General features: G+C 40.3%; 2 protein-coding genes across 4 annotated transcripts in view; one reads left to right on the forward strand and one right to left on the reverse strand.

The window, feature by feature from the left end:
* GPM6B (glycoprotein M6B) overlaps positions 1–17,042 on the reverse strand; it is a 510,804-nt gene that overhangs the window by 350,929 nt on the left and 142,833 nt on the right. The gene's annotated exons all lie outside the window — the stretch shown is intronic.
* On the forward strand, positions 4,354–14,797 carry RAB9A (RAB9A, member RAS oncogene family). Of its 3 annotated transcripts, none has more exons than XM_066313883.1 (3): positions 4,411–4,549; positions 7,821–7,908; positions 12,619–14,797. In XM_066313883.1, exon 3 carries the CDS (start codon positions 12,653–12,655, stop codon positions 13,256–13,258), a length of 606 nt encoding a protein of 201 aa, XP_066169980.1. In that variant the 5' UTR covers positions 4,411–4,549; positions 7,821–7,908; positions 12,619–12,652; the 3' UTR covers positions 13,259–14,797. The 3 variants fall into 3 exon arrangements, with proteins under 3 accessions (XP_066169982.1, XP_066169980.1, XP_066169981.1); XM_066313884.1 differs by lacking the exon at positions 4,411–4,549 and adding an exon at positions 4,815–5,063; XM_066313885.1 differs by lacking the exon at positions 7,821–7,908 and having other exon boundaries at positions 4,354–4,549.

The raw sequence follows: 17,042 nt of genomic DNA on the forward strand, positions 1-17,042 counted from the left end.
GAGAGTGTTTCTGATGGAATATAGTTCAAGGGTAAAATCTGTATATGTAACACTGACTACATTTGTGACATAATATGTAACATAATTTTCTTTTGAACTCCCCATCACTAAATGTGTAATTGCAGATTTAAAATATTTGACTAAGATTATATGCTTTGTCTCAAAATGTCTTTAAAAGCCAACTTGCAACTATAAAGTGTGTATGTACAGCAGCAGGTGGGTGCAGATCACTGAAGTACAGGGAGTAGAGTCTAGAAACAAAAGAAAAGCTTTGAAAAGTGAGATTCTTTTATATTGTAGAAATCTTTTTTTCCCAGTTCATTCCAAGTGAGAAAAAGATCTCTGAACTTTTTTAAGCACAGACAATTAATTTGGGTATGATGTTTAATATGTCTGTGCTGCTACTCCCACAAGAAGTGTGTCATTAGAGGTGATGATACAACATAGTACAAATATATGCTGAACAAGGCTAAAGTTGTATTTGTCTCCATGGGGTTTTCCAGAGATGCTGTAAATTCAACTCCTCCTTGAATCATGTGATTTAACAGCAGCAATAAGGTCTTAAACATAAATTACCCTCAAAGATCAAGCAGTCTTTAGCTGCAGAACTTGTGATATGTATCTAAAGAAGATGAGGGCTGCACTAACAATGAATTTCACACAATTTTCCATGTAAAAACAGACTGTTCTATATCTGAAGTGCTCTATTAATTGTAGTGAATGTCACTCCCTTAACACCAGTAACAAAACTCCTTCTGGTTCTTAGAGATCCCCTACCAGATCCATTTCCATCTGTTCTGTTGAGTGCCTTTTCTATCTGTCATATCCCTCTTACTGTGCACTTTTTAGGGAGGTACTTAGCTGCCATTTGTTGTTTATAGCTCGCTCTTTTCAAAACCAAAAGGAAATTTATGCTGTTTATTTTTCATTTAAAATGTGCTCCTTTCCTTGTGCTGTGCTATCTACATTTGCTACTAAAGCAAAGAACTGCAACTCTTTAAACAAAAAACCCCATTTCTTTCTGTGCCAAGAAGGAAAGTTAGCTGGTAACAGGCTGTGGTTAAGGAACAAATATGTTGAATTACAGTCCTTCAGGGAATCTTCAGGGTGATGGCCCAATTCACTGACTGCCTGGAAGATAAGGAAAGAAACAAAAGCACTTTGATAATTTCTTGGATTCCTTGGAAGCTGGCTTGCTGTGTTCTGGTATTAACAGAGCCATAAAGGCAGATGACTTCATATCCCCTTATTCTGTACTCCTGTAATTCAGCCAAGAGGTGACAAAGTCATGTTTTACTGAGGCCATGTAATCACTTGCCAAGATAGAACATAGTCTCCTTGCCAGCTACAGATGGTAAAAAGTATTATTCACAAGCTCTTATTTATTATAAGAGAGCTTTGCTGATACAGAACTTCCCCCTACTCACACAAAAAAGTTGCCCTTTATTTGCCATTGGATGTTTTTTGTGCTGTTCTCTCTCTGACATGGCATAACAACACTTCATGCATACACCTCTGTGAACAAAATCCTTGATGTGCGAAGTCAGCTTTCAGATGAAGGTGCATGTAGGGAGCAGCAAGGGTGGGTCCCTGCACAGAGGGAGGTTAGCCAGGGGTGAATGGTGGGTGGCAGGACATGCAGGGACAGTGGCTTCAGTTGACAGGGTCACTGTCTGGCAGCACCCAAACAAGAGCAAGTCAGGTCCGGTGGCATAAGCTTCCAAAACTCCAGTGAGATCAGACAAGTCTGGGGACATACTGTTGGATCGAGATGGTGCACAAGGTAGGGTGCAGGAACACCTGTCTGTGGGCTTGTACAGTGTCTGAGCCAAAATGGGGATCTTACTGGCAGTGGGAACCTGAAGCAGCTGCCCCCACCAGCACTGCCCCAGCCCTGCTGCCCCCCATCACTGGGATGGTCAAAGAGCAGCCTTGGACAGGAGCAGCCACCTTTGGGATCCTTTCTGTCTGCAGAATTTAAACAGGAGTGATTTTGGTGCACTTGTTCCAAACTGCGTCCTAGCTGGGGATGTTCTGTCTGACCTCAGGACTGGCAGGTGGTCTTCATGTGACCAGCCCTATCAGAGGCATTATTTGTTCCACAATTTGTGATGTTCTGTAGCAACTACTGGGTTTGTTACATACATGGTATATAACAGAGTGGACACAGGGAAAAGGACCTTCAGTTCCTGATCTCAAGCACTCATGCATGTTAACCATGAGAGTAACCCTATGATGCTCCATTATGTCTATAAAATCATAAGCTTAGTAGCCATGGTTACACCATGGTTCTTTTCTGTTTTCCTGTATGTTCCCATGTAAAGGAAATAAAAATACTTCTTAACTGAGAAGTTCAAGGATTTTGTTTCTAAATAGAACTTTAAAAAATGAGGTATCTGGACAAGCTGAAGAACTGGGTTGAAGTGGATTCTCGTGAGGATCAATGAGGCCAAGTACAAGATGCTGTGCTTGGGTCAGGGCAACTCCTGTTTTCAATACAGGCTGGGAGTTGAATGGATTTGGAACAGCCCTGAGGAGAAGGACTTGGGCATGCTGGTGGATGAGAGGCTGGACATTAGCTGACCATGTAAACTTGTAGCCCAGAAAGAATCAAAAGCAGCATGGGCAGCAGGTTTAGGGAGGTCGTTCTGCTCCTCTACTTCACACTCATGAGACTGCATCTGCAGTCCTGCTTCCAGCTCTGGGGTCCCCAGGACAGGAAGGACATGGACCTGTTGGAGCAGGTCCAGAGGAGGCCACCAAGATGGTCACAGGGCTGGAGCACCTCTTCTGTGGGGAAAGGAGGAGACAGGGTGGTTCAGCCTGGAGAAGAGAAGACAGTGAAGACCTCATTGAAGCCTTCCAGGACCTAAAAAGGGGCTTATATGAAAGATGGGGACAGACTTTAGTAGGGCCTGTTCCAGTAGGATTAGATAGGAGCACAGATCCAGACTGGACAGACTGACTATATTCAGGTTGGAATTCGTTCTTTTACAAGGGTGATGAAACCTTGTAACAGGTTGCCCAGATTGATGGTGGCAAGGCTCTGAGCAATCTCTAGTTGAAGATGTCCCTGCTCATTGCAGGATGATTGGACTAGATGATGTTTAAAGGTCTCTTCCAAACCAAACTGTCCTGTAATTCTGAATTTCCTCACATGTATCCCATGTGTTTCCAAACAAAATCCAGTGTTGTTTCAAAACAAAAACATGGTAGCTTCTCCCCAAAAAGTATTAAGTGCAAAATAAAGTAATTGCTTCTTCCACATCATAAAATAATGCCATAATTGATAATAACTTATATGCCTTAAAATTACCATAATTTAAAGTCTACTTTCCTACCTCTCCAGCACATATTTGTATTTTATTCTAAACTGGATGAAAGCATATTCCAGGAATAAAGCACTTAAGATTTTTTGAAGTCCATCTTTGTTGGATATAAACGGGTCTGGTATCATCAGATTTGCCTCTAGCATGGCCCGCCTTTTAATAATTATGTTCCTCTCAGTAGGAGACATCTCCTTTTGATGATACTGAGATCTTGTTTTCCATTCCTTGGGCCGTGTTGATGTCTGATCCAAAACAAGACAACTCTACAAGTGGCAATTCCAGTCTGATTGCATCTGCCTTATGATCAGGAGCATGTGATGACTGCTTGAGCAAATGGGTGTACTTACGCCTGTCATCACCTATTCCTCCTGATTGTGTGGGAACCTCTTTAATTTCTTGGGGTTTTTTTTCACTTTAATTATACTTTGCTCCCATGGGGAGGTTTGTAAGAGCACAGAAAAGACTCTTACCACTCTCCTTTAGCTTTTTCCCCATGTGATCTTGTTTAAACAGTCAAGCTGGTGCTATTCTGAATTATTACAGGGGAAAAAAAAGGTGCCTGGCTACTTTTTAAAAATAGCGTGCTTTGTATTTCGGTGAATTCCTTCATTGACACAAGCACAGTTTTAAATGTTTCTACCTGCAAAGCGAAGCTGCCTTACAGTTGTGAGTTTGCATACCTGAGGACCTTAGCGTGGAGCACAGTGATACTACTGCCTTTAATAAATAATCTGACCGGCAAATACTTTATAAAGGCATTTTCGGACATAATAACGCAGGGCATTCTAGAACAAGTGAAAGTGCTCTCTTTTGCAGTGGAACGCTGTCAGACGGCGCACAATATTAATAGATGAGAGATTGCCCTCGATGGGCCTTTCCACCCCCGGCCTGGCTGTGGGCACAGTCGTTCCCGTTGCCCGCTGTTCCCGCCGTTCCCACTCCCGCACCTTCCCGCCGGTCCGGGGAGCGGCTCCCCCCGTTCCCGTGGGGGCGTGGCCTCTGCCCGGTGGGCGGGGCCAATGTCACGTGGTGTCCCGATCCCGCCCCCCGGCCCGTCCGCCATGTTCGTTCCTTCCGCAGGGCCCGCTGGCGGTGGCGCAGCCCGGGGCCGGGACCGGCGGCAGGAGCGGCCACAGCCCCTTCCCGCGGGCAGGGATCGGCCTCCCCAGCGCGCCCGGGAGCGGCGGCAGTTCCCTTCCCGCGGTCTGGAGCCCAGTCAGGTTGCGTTATTTTCCTTTTCCTTGTTGCCGCGTTCCCCGCTCGGTCCCCCGACGCTGTCCGAGATCCCAGGCGCGCTCCCCGGTGTTCCCTGGCGAAGCCTCCAGGGAGCGGGAGGGCAGCCCCGGCCGGGCCCGCGGTGGGAGACGGCCCCGGGCGCTCCCTAGCGCCGGTGCGGGTGGCGGGGAATGTGGCGTGATGCGGGATCCCGTGACTCCGGGCAGGCGGGGGCTCCTTTGGGAAGCCGCTCCAGCCGGCGCGTTGCCGGTCGTCGACCCCGCAGCGCTTCCTGACGTCTGAGACAGATCGCTGGTCTGTCAGGGTGAAACTCGGCTTCGTACCTGTGTCCTCAGCACGATTCAGATTGAGAGCAGAGGAAATATTAAAGCTCCTTCTCGTCGTTGCTGTGTGCTTGGAACGGGCTGCCCGGGGAAGTGGTGGAGTCTCCGTGCCTGGAGGTGTTTACGGAAAGACTGGACGTGGCACTCGGTGCCATGGGCCGGTAGTCGGCCGTAGGTCGGTCTCCATGATCTCAGAGGTTTTTTCCAACCCGGTGGATTCTGTGCAGGAGAGGGACCGGCTCCTGAGCGCGCCCTTGGCTTTCAGTTCTTCTTTTCTGAAGCAGCGGCTGGACTGAGCCCGTCTGCAGGGCCGGGGCAGTCCCCGCTGGCGGCAGGTGGCTCTGCCGACTCAGGTGGGGCCACGGCCGGGCAGGGATAGGGATAGGGATAGGGATAGGGATAGGGATAGGGATAGGGATAGGGATAGGGATAGGGATAGGGATGGGCAGGGACTGGGAATCGCTTACGTCTGGGTGGTTAATGGGCTGCACGTGGTGTAAGTAAATACGTGTTACATATAACTTGTGCAAAACAACTGAGTGGATAACAGATTACTGCAAGAAAAATAGCTTTAAGAATCTCCATTAGTGGCCTTTATAGCAAGGTTACATATAACTAGATATATAGAGAGCATTTAAGTTGTATTAACTTGGGTGTGACAGTGAAGTAGGGAACTTTTTGCTAAGTTTGTTCAGGAATTGAAATGCTTGTCTGCAGATAACAGTCATGCAGCCTCCCATCCCTACGTGTTGTTTTCCTTCTCGTCCACAATTTACAGCTACCCTAAATAAGCATGTGGGTTTACTTTTAAAGGGTTGTGCAACACTGAAGTTGTCGGTGCTTGCTTTTTTTAGAGCAAGAGTGGTGGCTGTCTGTGACTGGATTTTTGTTTGTTTGTTTGTTTTTTGTGGGGTTTTTTGAAGTGTTTTTCCATGACTTATAGTAGCTTCAGAGGTAACAAGCTGTAATGGCAGACTGGAGCGAGAGCAGACATACCCAAAATAAATCCCAAACCTGTTTTTCACTTTCGTTTTCAGAGAAACCTAACCAAAGGATGGTACAGCTATATCTGTGTTTCATACCAACATTAAAATTATAATGAACTGTTACTTTTCTCTGTCTTCATTCAGGTTGTATGGAGCTGTCTTTGCTGTCTTAATTTTAGTAAAGCCTTTTCCATAAAGTTAAAAAGAAAGACTGTGTATTAAAACAAACAGAAAAAATACCCCCTGCTCTAGCAGTCCTTGTTTTGCTTCGAGTGTTTAAACATCATCTGTTTCCTTAAATTGAAAGTATGTGGAAAAGAATTGCAGAGGGTCAAGTAAGATATTTAATTTTCAAGCTTTGTTTTATTTTGTGTCAATTTGGTAGTAAATTATGGGAAACAGATCTTCCAGCTCCTTAGGATTGGAATTTTACATAAACATTTCACAATGAATAAAAAACTTCCCAGCAAAAAGGCTTGTAAGAAGTCCTTAGGGTTTGTTGCTTTTTTTTGTTTGTTTTTTTTTTTTATATTAGTGTTCATTCTCCTCTGTGTTTTGTTTTTGTTTTCATTCTCAGCAGAGCTGACAAGTGTGTCGGCCTGGTACAGTGTAACCCACTTAATGCCTTAGGGATGGGCTTTCGTCACAGGAGTTATACTGGGAAGAATATGAATGTACCTTGTAGCCTTGTACCAATAGAGGCTGCTATTACTAAAATTCCCTGAAGGAAAAGGGAAACTAATGCAGGGGAGGAAGATGAGCACATTTGGGCAGAAATAATTGCTGGATAAGTTATTGAAAGAGTGGAAGCAGTAACAGAGAAGTAGGTTGCAAGGAGAATGTCAAATAGCTCAGGCTTTGTTAGCAATGTTGGACCAGGAGTAGCAGCACTGAAGAGTATTTTGAAGTTGGCTGAAAGCAATAGATTATTTAAATTGGAAGATGGTTAACTGTGAACTGCTGAGAAATGTCAACTCCGATTAAATCTGATTCTGAAGTTTGCTCATTCTGCTTGAATTTGGGAATGAGGTTGGAGGTGAAGGTTAGGCTTATGCAAGATTAAACTGGCAGAGATATAAATGTAGGTATTTCTCCTGACAAACTGACTTTGTGTCTAGCTAGAAGTTAGAATAAATGAAGTGAGTCTGGCAGTAGGTGCTGGAATGATTTAATAATCCAAGGGTTATGTGAACTTCAGGATTCCTTCCCTTGGCCACTGGTTCTTTCATAGTCCTGGCTCATGCCAGGCAAGTGTTTGAACTAGAATCCTGAGCTTCAAAGGAGCAAAAAACAACCTTACAAAGAAACTCCCAAATACAATTATTTTGGTATCCAAATGACAGTTCATTTTGGGTTGGGTTCATATAAGAAATTACAAGGAAATTCTAGTGATATTCTGGTGATAGATCAAGCCTGTCTAGGCTGCTCACAACTAGAGGCAATTTTAGATAGTCTGTGTTTTCTTTTGGGTAAATGTTTAATAATTTGCTGACAGGTTATCTTCATAGTGCAGTGGTGAAATCACAGACCCAGGAAGGAAGACTTGTAAGGAGATTAGGACCTTGGTAGGTCGAGCTGTGTGACTGAAGGGCTTCAGGCAGCTGACAAGTGACTGTCAGTAAAGAGGTGTTCCTGATCCACAGCTCTTACGTCAGTGCCCCGTGGAGGAAGGGGAGGGTCCGTTTGGAGGCTGACTAATGTCTCTGCTTGTAACACGTTCAAAAGTACAAAGCCTGTAGCATCCTGACTTCATATCTGGTTGTTTTCCTTTGAACTGAGAAAAAAAGTCTTTCAGGTCAAGCACGCTTGTGGCCTCTTATGCGCTAAAAAGGCGTTTTTGTGCCACTTAATTGACTAGGGTATAAACCACTACCTCCCAAATATAAGAACAAGGATTGGCTAAGGGGAGAAAAGTGAGAAAATGTGCTTCTGTCCTTTCTTTTCAGATTTTTGGAAACTTGCAGAGCTGCTGTAGGCAACAAGTTTAACCACTGTAGTGATTGAGGGCTGAGAAATGTAAAACCTCCACAAACAGTAAGTGTTGAATACTCTGTAGTTTTGGATTCTGCCCTTTCTGCTGCAACTCTTGTAGTTCTTGGGGCTTCTTTTCAGACATTTCACAGAGAAGCAATTAATGTCATTCTTTGATGGGCTGCTGTAACTAACAAACTACGTTTTCTATGTTAGCCTGGCATTATTGTCAAATGCTTTGTTTGTGTGAAAAAAAAAAACAACTGCTAATGAGGGAGAGAGTTTACATTTCTGTTGAAAGGCAAGTGATTTTTTCAGTCAAAATACTTGCAGTGTTGTGCCTTTTTAAACTTCTAATCTGATTCCAGTGGCTTAACAAAATATGGTGGCTTAGTAAATAAAATTGTGAATAAGCTTCAAAACTGAAATGGGTGTGCTTATGTGTGTAAATTTGAAGATAGGATGTTATGAAACATGGTCAGTGTTATGCTTGTAGAGCTGCTAATTCTGCTTGTCCATAACTTTACTATTTATTCTTAAATCAAAGATGACCCCTTTTCTCAATAAATCTTGACTGATAGCATATTAGGTTGTAAGTAAACGTGAGTACTTACTGTTGGGAACAAACTTGAGTCTGTTTTACATTCAGTAGCTTCAGTTAAAGGACATGTGCTACAAGTTAAAGTTAAAGGACAAGTTAAAGTTATGTGCTACATATTCTCAAGAGAACGTTTAGGTTCGGTCTTGGTTTTGTAGAGCAGGTGGTTCATCAGTGACCACTGAATGACCATGATAACTGAAACAAATTTTCTTGTCTGTTTCCAAGTTGGAAACTAAATACAAGTAGAGAAACAATTGTCTGGAAATCAGAAGTGTCCCTTACATCTGTTTCTTCAAAAATGCTGAGGCAGTTCAGTGGTGGTATTACAATAGATCCAGGTTTTGGTGCCCTACTAAAAAAAGGGAGGTGAGATTTCAGTTGCTATGTGTGTATTTTTGTTTGGGTTTTTAATGGTATACTGCAGTGGCTGGTACCAGTGTGGGAAAAATGAGACTGTAAATGGATCCAATTGGCTTGGTTTGCTCAATAGTTTCTATGGGATTTGCAGCTTGCTGACATTATAGATACAATGCAGTTACTGTGTTGCCTAGCATTGTTTTTCCATAGAACTTGAGTTCAGTATTTGTCTTCAGCCTTCAGAACACTGGTGTGAGCAGGTTCTCCTTAATCTATGAACTTACTTTTACAGTGAAAAGGACAAATTCCTAGACTTAGGTTTACATGCTGCTGCTATGGTTTTCTAGACCAAGCATCTTGCTTTTCTTTGAATGCTGCCTCAGTACCTAAGCAAGAGAGGTATTTGAACTCAAAATAAGGACAGCTATTAAGCTGATGTATGGGAGTAAGACAATCTAGACAGACTGGACAAAGCAGTAGTATTTCACTAAGCTTTGCAGGACTGGATTTTGTAATGCAAACTGATTTTTTTCTGAGGTTGCTTAGCTTTTTGTCTTTCATTGTGACAGCAGATATTTGGACTGATAATGGAAATATTTGACTTGCAGTTCATTTTACTGTTTAAAAGGGACATCCTAAAAGGCCACAATTAATTTACTTTTTTCTGGTATATAATCATGTTATAAATTACATTTAGTAGAAAATGTTCCCTGCTTTTAACAGGAATATTGAAGTCAGTGATTTAAGCACTGTAATCCTTCTAAGTCAGAGGAAGCAATTCAGAAATGGTTATCAAAATGAACCAGAGTAGGCCTGCTATTTATTTATTTGCTCTTTGAATATTGAAATTATTGAAGAACATGAGGAAAAATATTCCTGTTACAGGCTCTTTTGTCTACTAGGTTGAGATTACTTTTTACATTAACAAATTGTGTAGCTCACTAAGAAATAATTGGAGCGAACAGTTACATGTAATTCTGTATTGTCTTGTAATTCCTGATGCTGGGTAAAACAATCAGATACACATTAGGAACTAAGCTTTTGTTTTGTTTTCAGATGATGAATGATGATTTAAACTGAAAAATTCAGGTGGCAAATCTTCAGAAATATCATACTGTATTTCATCATCCCTTCCAAAAACATTGTCAAAATGCACATTATATGGATAAATTGTATAATGGGAGAAATAACTTTAATTCTTGTATTATTAAGTATTGTATTATTAAGTATTTTATCATTATTTTATTTGTTGGAGTGGTAAGGTTTCATAACATTAGAAAAAACAATTCCAAAAATTGAGCTCTTTAAAGATATTATTTAAAGATGCGCAATCAGAAAAAACTGCAGCAGTCGACTGTTCTGAAAAATACCATTCTGGTTCAGCAGATACACTAAATCATGTTATCAGTGCAGTTGCAGACGAGTCCTTTATCTAGTAATAAAACTGTAAATGTATAAAGTCTTTGCTGCTTTCAAACAAAAGTACTTGTTAATACTTTTAAACATGTTTCTTTGGTGCTTCAGATACAGCTTGGCAGCATTGATTAAAATGACTGAATGTATATTCCATTACTTTGGATTAAAAACTTTACAAAAACTTAATTCTAGCCTAGCATGACAGCTGTGGAAACTGAATGTCCTGAAAGGCAACATTGCCTGCAACATCACAGAAGACTCTTGTGTGAAAGGACCAATTTGGTCCTCTTCTAGTAGTTTGTGGTTGGTCTGTAATTGTCTGCCCAGTAAAACTAATTTTATGGTCATCAGTCTCTTAGACCTCACTGGAATGGCCTACATAGTTGAAATTGTGCAAATTAACTTTGCAGGTTCTAAATGCACAAAGTAGTAGATGCTGTTAACACCTTCCTTACATGTATTTTGTTTAAAATGTGGCCTTGTGCACAATTTCATGATGATAACTGCCATTGGTAAAAATGCAGATGCTAAGGAAACAAGTGCATAGTACCAGTCAGAACTGCTTAAGTCAGTTACTTATGCACATTGTGCCCTTCAGGGAACTTCTGATTTCAGCAGGATTGGAAAAATAAATTGTAACTTGTTCCCTGTGCTGGTAGGGAAGAACAGGAGAACATTCAGTACCCTCTGTTCCAATGAAAGCATTATTTATTAAGAAGCAGCTCCTGTCTGTTGATGTAGAAAGTGGAGACATAAACAAATACACTGGATCATTTTCAAGAGTTAAGCATAAACCTGCAACTCTTACGCAAGTAGTCTAGTGACTAATAAGGCTTTTCACATGCACTGAAATGTATGTGTTCATAACCTGAGCCATAGCCTTTATCTCATAGCTCTCTGAAGGGTAAAGGAACCATCTTCTTGTAGATTCTAAACAGTTTTGGTATCACACAAACCTGTACAGAATTAAGGTTTTATAAACGTTGGTAATTATGCAGTATGAATGAATTAAATTACTTGTTCTTTACAGATTTTTAATGGAAGCCATCAGTTGTATTTTGATCTTTTTTTGTGTTGAGGCTTCAGACTGCTCCTTCTGTCTTCCTGTAGATTGTGTCTAGCACATAAATATTCAAAGATGGAAAGTCACTGATAAAAAAATTCCTGAAATTTCTTGCTCCTACTGTAGGCCTTGATTGTAAGGCAGCACAGAGTCATATGACTCTCACACCAGCTTGTATCAGGTACTAATTCTACAGCCACACTGTGGGTGATGTATATGCCAGTAATGCTAATTACAACTAGCAAGACCACATTCCTTCCTTCAAAGAAAGAGAGGGACTAGGCAACTTATGACCCATTTCCATTTTAAATAGATGCTATTTTCAGAGAAGCCTGTTTGGGCTGAAGCCCAAACTATCAGGCAGGTTTAGGAACACAGTTCTCCTTATACAGGAACTTCAGTTTCAAAATGAAACTTTACCCCCAAGCAATTAAAATACCATTTTACATTATTAGATGACACTACAGTTGTGAGGGCAAAGGTTGAGTACAAAGCACTAATGAGCAAAGTACTTTAGTGCTAAAGGATTTTTTTTAAATTTCTTTTTAAGTCTAACAGATAAAAAGTTTTCTTTGGTGTCACTAATTTGCCATCCCCATGCTGGCAGCCAGACTATTCACTAGCGCTTCCAGAATTTTTGACAGTTTTACTGTGGGAAGTTGACACTTCCTAACTGAACTGTCATTGTAGGCTTGGAACTGGTATGTGGCACTTTGATTATCATTGAAGTAGCAACAGAAAAGTTTCTTTTATGTTGGTTTTAATAGTATTCCATTCATCAGTGCTGTTCTGCAAGGAGTAAACTAAAAACTATTGAATGCTCATCTCAATAAAATAACAGCATTTGCATTTGTTCCATAGAGAACTGTGTTCCTAGTGCATTGGTTTAAAAAATAACTTTGGTAATAAAATACAGCACTGAAGTGACTACTTTGAGGTTGAGGCACGTGCTCTATAACATTCTCTCACTCTGCTTTCTTCCCTGACCCTTTTCCAGTGAACATAAATGAATTACAGCACTTGCTGAATGTGATGTGATACCTCTATAGCACAAAGAGGGCGTGGTTTGAAGGGTTTGGGGGTTTTAAAGAGTTTTAAGTGACATGTAATTCATGCAGCATACTGCTTAGATGCAGACTGCAGTCTGTGGAAGAGACACCTCTTAAATTTGGTATTCTCACTGGAGTGTATCTACCGTTCACTTCTTTAGTGAAGTCCTGTTTTTGTACATGAAACTTGATGTTGGTGGAATTAGAACACATTCTAGAAATTTATGTGTACAAAATTTGCCGCTCACAACTATTTTCCTTTTTAATGATTTCCATAATCTTTACAGGTCTAGGAAACCAGGAAGATCTTTTCCTGTAACAATGGCAGCAAAATCATCACTCCTCAAAGTAATACTGCTAGGAGATGGTGGAGTTGGGAAGAGTTCCCTTATGAACAGATACGTCACCAACAAGTTTGATGCACAACTGTTTCATACAATAGGTGTGGAATTCCTAAATAAAGAGTTGGAAGTCGATGGACATTTTGTTACAATGCAGATCTGGGACACAGCAGGTCAGGAACGGTTTAGGAGCTTGCGGACTCCTTTCTATAGAGGTTCTGACTGTTGCCTACTAACCTTCAGCGTGGATGACTCTCAAAGCTTCCAAAACTTAAGCAACTGGAAGAAAGAATTCATTTATTATGCAGATGTCAAGGAGCCTGAAAGTTTTCCATTTGTGATACTGGGTAACAAAGTTGATATCGATGATCGGCAAGTATCTACAGAAGAAGCCCAAGACTGGTGCAGGAATAATGGCAACCATCCCTATTTTGAAACCAGTGCAAAAGATGCCACTAATGTTGCAGCAGCCTTTGAAGAAGCTGTTAGAAGAGTTCTAGCCTCTGAAGATAGATCAGATCACTTTATTCAAACAGATACAGTAAACCTTAATCGGAAACCGAAACCCAGTTCATCTTGTTGTTGACTTCAATTTCTTTTTGCCAAATTACTGTTGACTAGCTTGCTCTATAAAAGAATGGGGAAGGTGTAGTAGGTAGAATAACAAATCGGTTTCACTCTAATATTAAAATCGTAATATTCTGCTGCTTTCATGGGGGAGAAAAAGAAAAATCTCTATTCATGAGTGACCCATTATTGAATTAGTGATGCTTTCTGTTTAGGAAGACATCAAGTAAAAAAATAATATAAGAATGTAATTTGCCAACTTTATTAAAATGATAAATACTTGGAATATAATTAAAACTTGAAAGTTCTAGAAGCACTACTTTGGAGAAGCTGTTCTGGAATTCAGGCACAAAGATACTTTTATATGTGTATATTTTTATGAAATCGGCATTCCACTTTTGTTTCATTAGATGTCAGTTTCTTAACAATGCTAGATATTAAACTTCAGTCTCACTACATTCCTTTTGCTGTGAGTGGTACTTCATCTCTAATGTGGTTATTATAAGTTAATATAAATTATGTCCAGGTCTTCTAATTGCCTAATGTTGCTGTAATTTGTGTAGATTTTTAAGTAGGAAATAAGTTTCCTATGTATTCCATGTCCATTTCTTCCCATCTGCTATTCTGATGCTGCACTAATTTTTCCAGTGGTTCAGTGCAGAATACTGATAATTTTTAAAATTGTGTCTCTTTGCCTTAAGTCCATTTAGCAGGTTTCTGATCAATAAGGTGAAAAATCTGACTAACTGAAGTATAACCATTCTTTGGAAAAGCAATTCTTTATTCTGTCACCTTTAATAGCACTTGAAAGGATCCACATTGTGACAGTTTTTTAGGAAAACTCCTTGTGTACAGCCTTAGAAGTTCCAAACTTCTTGTTCATGTTAACCTGAGCTATGAATGTGTTTACAAGTAATATCTGCACTGTGATATTAAGGTTGGCAATATGTAGAGAACTCAGGAAGCCCTTGACTTACAGTAGATTCTGACAGCTTTCAGCCCTAATACAGGTATATAACTATAGATAGTGTTTGAGCTGATTTAATAACATCCTTATTAAAATTGCTATTTTAGAATATGGACTTGTACATTTAAGAGATAATGTCTTTTATATTACTGAATTAATTTCATAATGATCAACAGGAGCAAATTCTGTATTTATTGGAGTCTTTTTTGCAGTCAGGCAGACAAAACTACAGGTGTTTTTGAGGCTTTCAGATGCAGTTTAAGTGGTAGAATACTTGTATGAGAAATTGTTCAATATTGATGCTCAGAATGATCATTGTCCTTGCAGTAGCAAAATTGCTAGTGCACTGTTGCTTCCATCTGTAATCTGACTGCTGATTGGTACACATGCACATGTAGTGTGAGAAATGAAGTCTGAGGCTGCAGAACAGGCCAAGTTATTCATTAAACAACTGCTTTCTGTACAGCAATTTTTTGTTTCAATGGAAAAGCCTTTCTTGAGAGTACATTACCAGAAAGCGTTTTACTTTAAAAGTATCTTATCCATCTGTACCAGGTGTAATTATTTGAAAGTAAAGCTTGCAAAAACAAACCCTTCTTGTTGCTTTCAGTACACTTTTCTGAATGTATTTTATTCTTGCCCAAACCTGTCCAAGACAACTTTACTCTGCATATCTGCTATTCCTGCTTAAAACTGCCATATTTTGTCTTTAGTGCATTTAGCGCATCCTAATTCTGATTCATTCTTGCAGTCCTGCATCTACACCAACAGAACTGTGTTTTAAATTTCGATCCCTGAGCAGTTACATATAGGTTGAACTGCTACTTATGTTTAATTTCTAGTCAATGAATGAAAAGATCTGTGAAAAAATCTTAGCTAAATCCTTTTTAATCTTAGGATGAGAGCAGAATCTTTAGAAATGAAGATTGCTTGTGTTATGGGCTACTAAGCTAGTGACATGAAATTGATGTAAAACTACTACCTTACTACTTAAAGCATCCTTTAACATTCATTTTAGCAGAGATTAAGGTTCAGACAAAACAGGAACTGAAGGTACTGTGACTGGAGTGCTATTGATACCATTCAATTAAGATTGCTAAAAGGAAAAAATGAAGGATGAGAACCACTGTGGTCTTTCTTGTGCCCAGGCATCTGTGTTTTCCCATCTGTTCCCTTTCCATTTAACATCATGGTTACCAAGCTTCCATCTGAGAAGTAGGTTTAATAAAGTTAAAACATAATCCCATAGAGGTGTATTACTCATGCCCTGAGAGCTGCTGTACACTAATCACAAAAGTGGCCAGTAAAGATAAACAGGCGTGTACATACTGTAGTAAATAAGACAATATAGGAATTAGGTTTAGGTCAGGAATTGGTCTCAGAGAGAAACTACTGAGTGCCTACAGAATCAAAAACCTTCTGACAAGCAGTTATAGGTGACAAGTATAAAAGCATAAGAACATATAATTCCATATGGATGTAAGGTGGGTATTTGTGGCTTATGTTTCAATTCACTGCTTCAAGAGCTAACATTCCTCAAATATTACAGGGTCCTGTTAGCAGTATTTGGAGCTCTGTAGATTGACTGTATAACATGTATGCAAATTCCAGGTGTCCTTTAAAATGAGGAGAAAAAAACTGTTGTTGTGGCAGGTTGGTGGGACTGCTGAAAGCTGTGCTTGTTAGAGAGCAGAATGGGAAGGAACAGAAGCAGCTACCTAGGACAGCTGACAGCTCATGTCACACCGAACTGTATCAATGCTTATGTAAGCTGCTTTAACAGTTGCTCCATACCTCAAATGCATCTTACTTTATGTCACCTGACAGGTTACCTAAAAAGTAATAGAACATTATAGAAAGTGGAGTCTGTGTTGCATTTCCACCCCAGATTTACTAAGGTTGATTCACATTAGCTTGTGCTAATGTTTTCATCTCCTTATACTTGATTTTTTGAATGACTTAGGGTAATTCTAGTTCTTCAACTCAAACTTCTTATTGCCTTTACTGCATAATGCAGATTATTTCTGTTTTCTTGTACTGCAACAGACTTTGTTTTGAATTCTTACTCTTAAGCCCCTGAGAGGGTAGGAACATAATCCTTGCAAAGGAGGTGTTTCTTCACTGAGAAACTGTTCACTGAAGCATGCTGGAAGGGCAGCCTTCAGACCTAGAGCAGATTTGTGACTTCAGCTGACCACAAGGTAATTTTCACCCATCACTTCAGCTAGTGGTCTTTCAGCTGACTGCAAAGAGTCACAAACTAAAGCATAAACAAGTGTTTGTCCATGTACAGAGAACTTGGAGCTGCCTCGCCAAGGCCTTCAGAGTTCTGTCACAAGACAATGCTCCTGAACCACAAACGATGACAAAGGGGATGAGTTAGGACATAATTCTTCCATTCCTGGCCAGTAACAGTCTGTTTTCATAAAGCCCAGGTGGACCTGAGTCTGCATTTCCCATCTACAATTCCTATATTCAGAGGCATGAGGGAAAGATACAGGGGAGGCCTAAGAACATGCACCATTTGGCTAACTGCCTTCAGAGATCAGGCAAGAGAGAAAATGCTTTCATTTTACTTAATGTCCTACTGCAGCATCAAATGCAATTATAAAAAATGTAGCTTCTAAAAGTGGTAGAAACTGTTAGCACTAATCCTTCATATTTGCCAAGCCTTTTCTTTCTGCTAAGTATATGATTATTTAAGTATTTCCTCAGTGAATCTTAACTGTTAGTACTTTTCAAGCCATTGTGCTACAAGGGAGGAGGCACAAAATAACTGCAGCTCAGTGGCTCCTTATCTCATGATCAAGAATGCTTTACCTCAAGTGTGTTTCTG

This window comes from Sylvia atricapilla, chromosome 2, assembly GCF_009819655.1.
Source record: "Sylvia atricapilla isolate bSylAtr1 chromosome 2, bSylAtr1.pri, whole genome shotgun sequence".
In the NCBI taxonomy this organism is placed as follows: Eukaryota; Metazoa; Chordata; class Aves; order Passeriformes; family Sylviidae; genus Sylvia; species Sylvia atricapilla.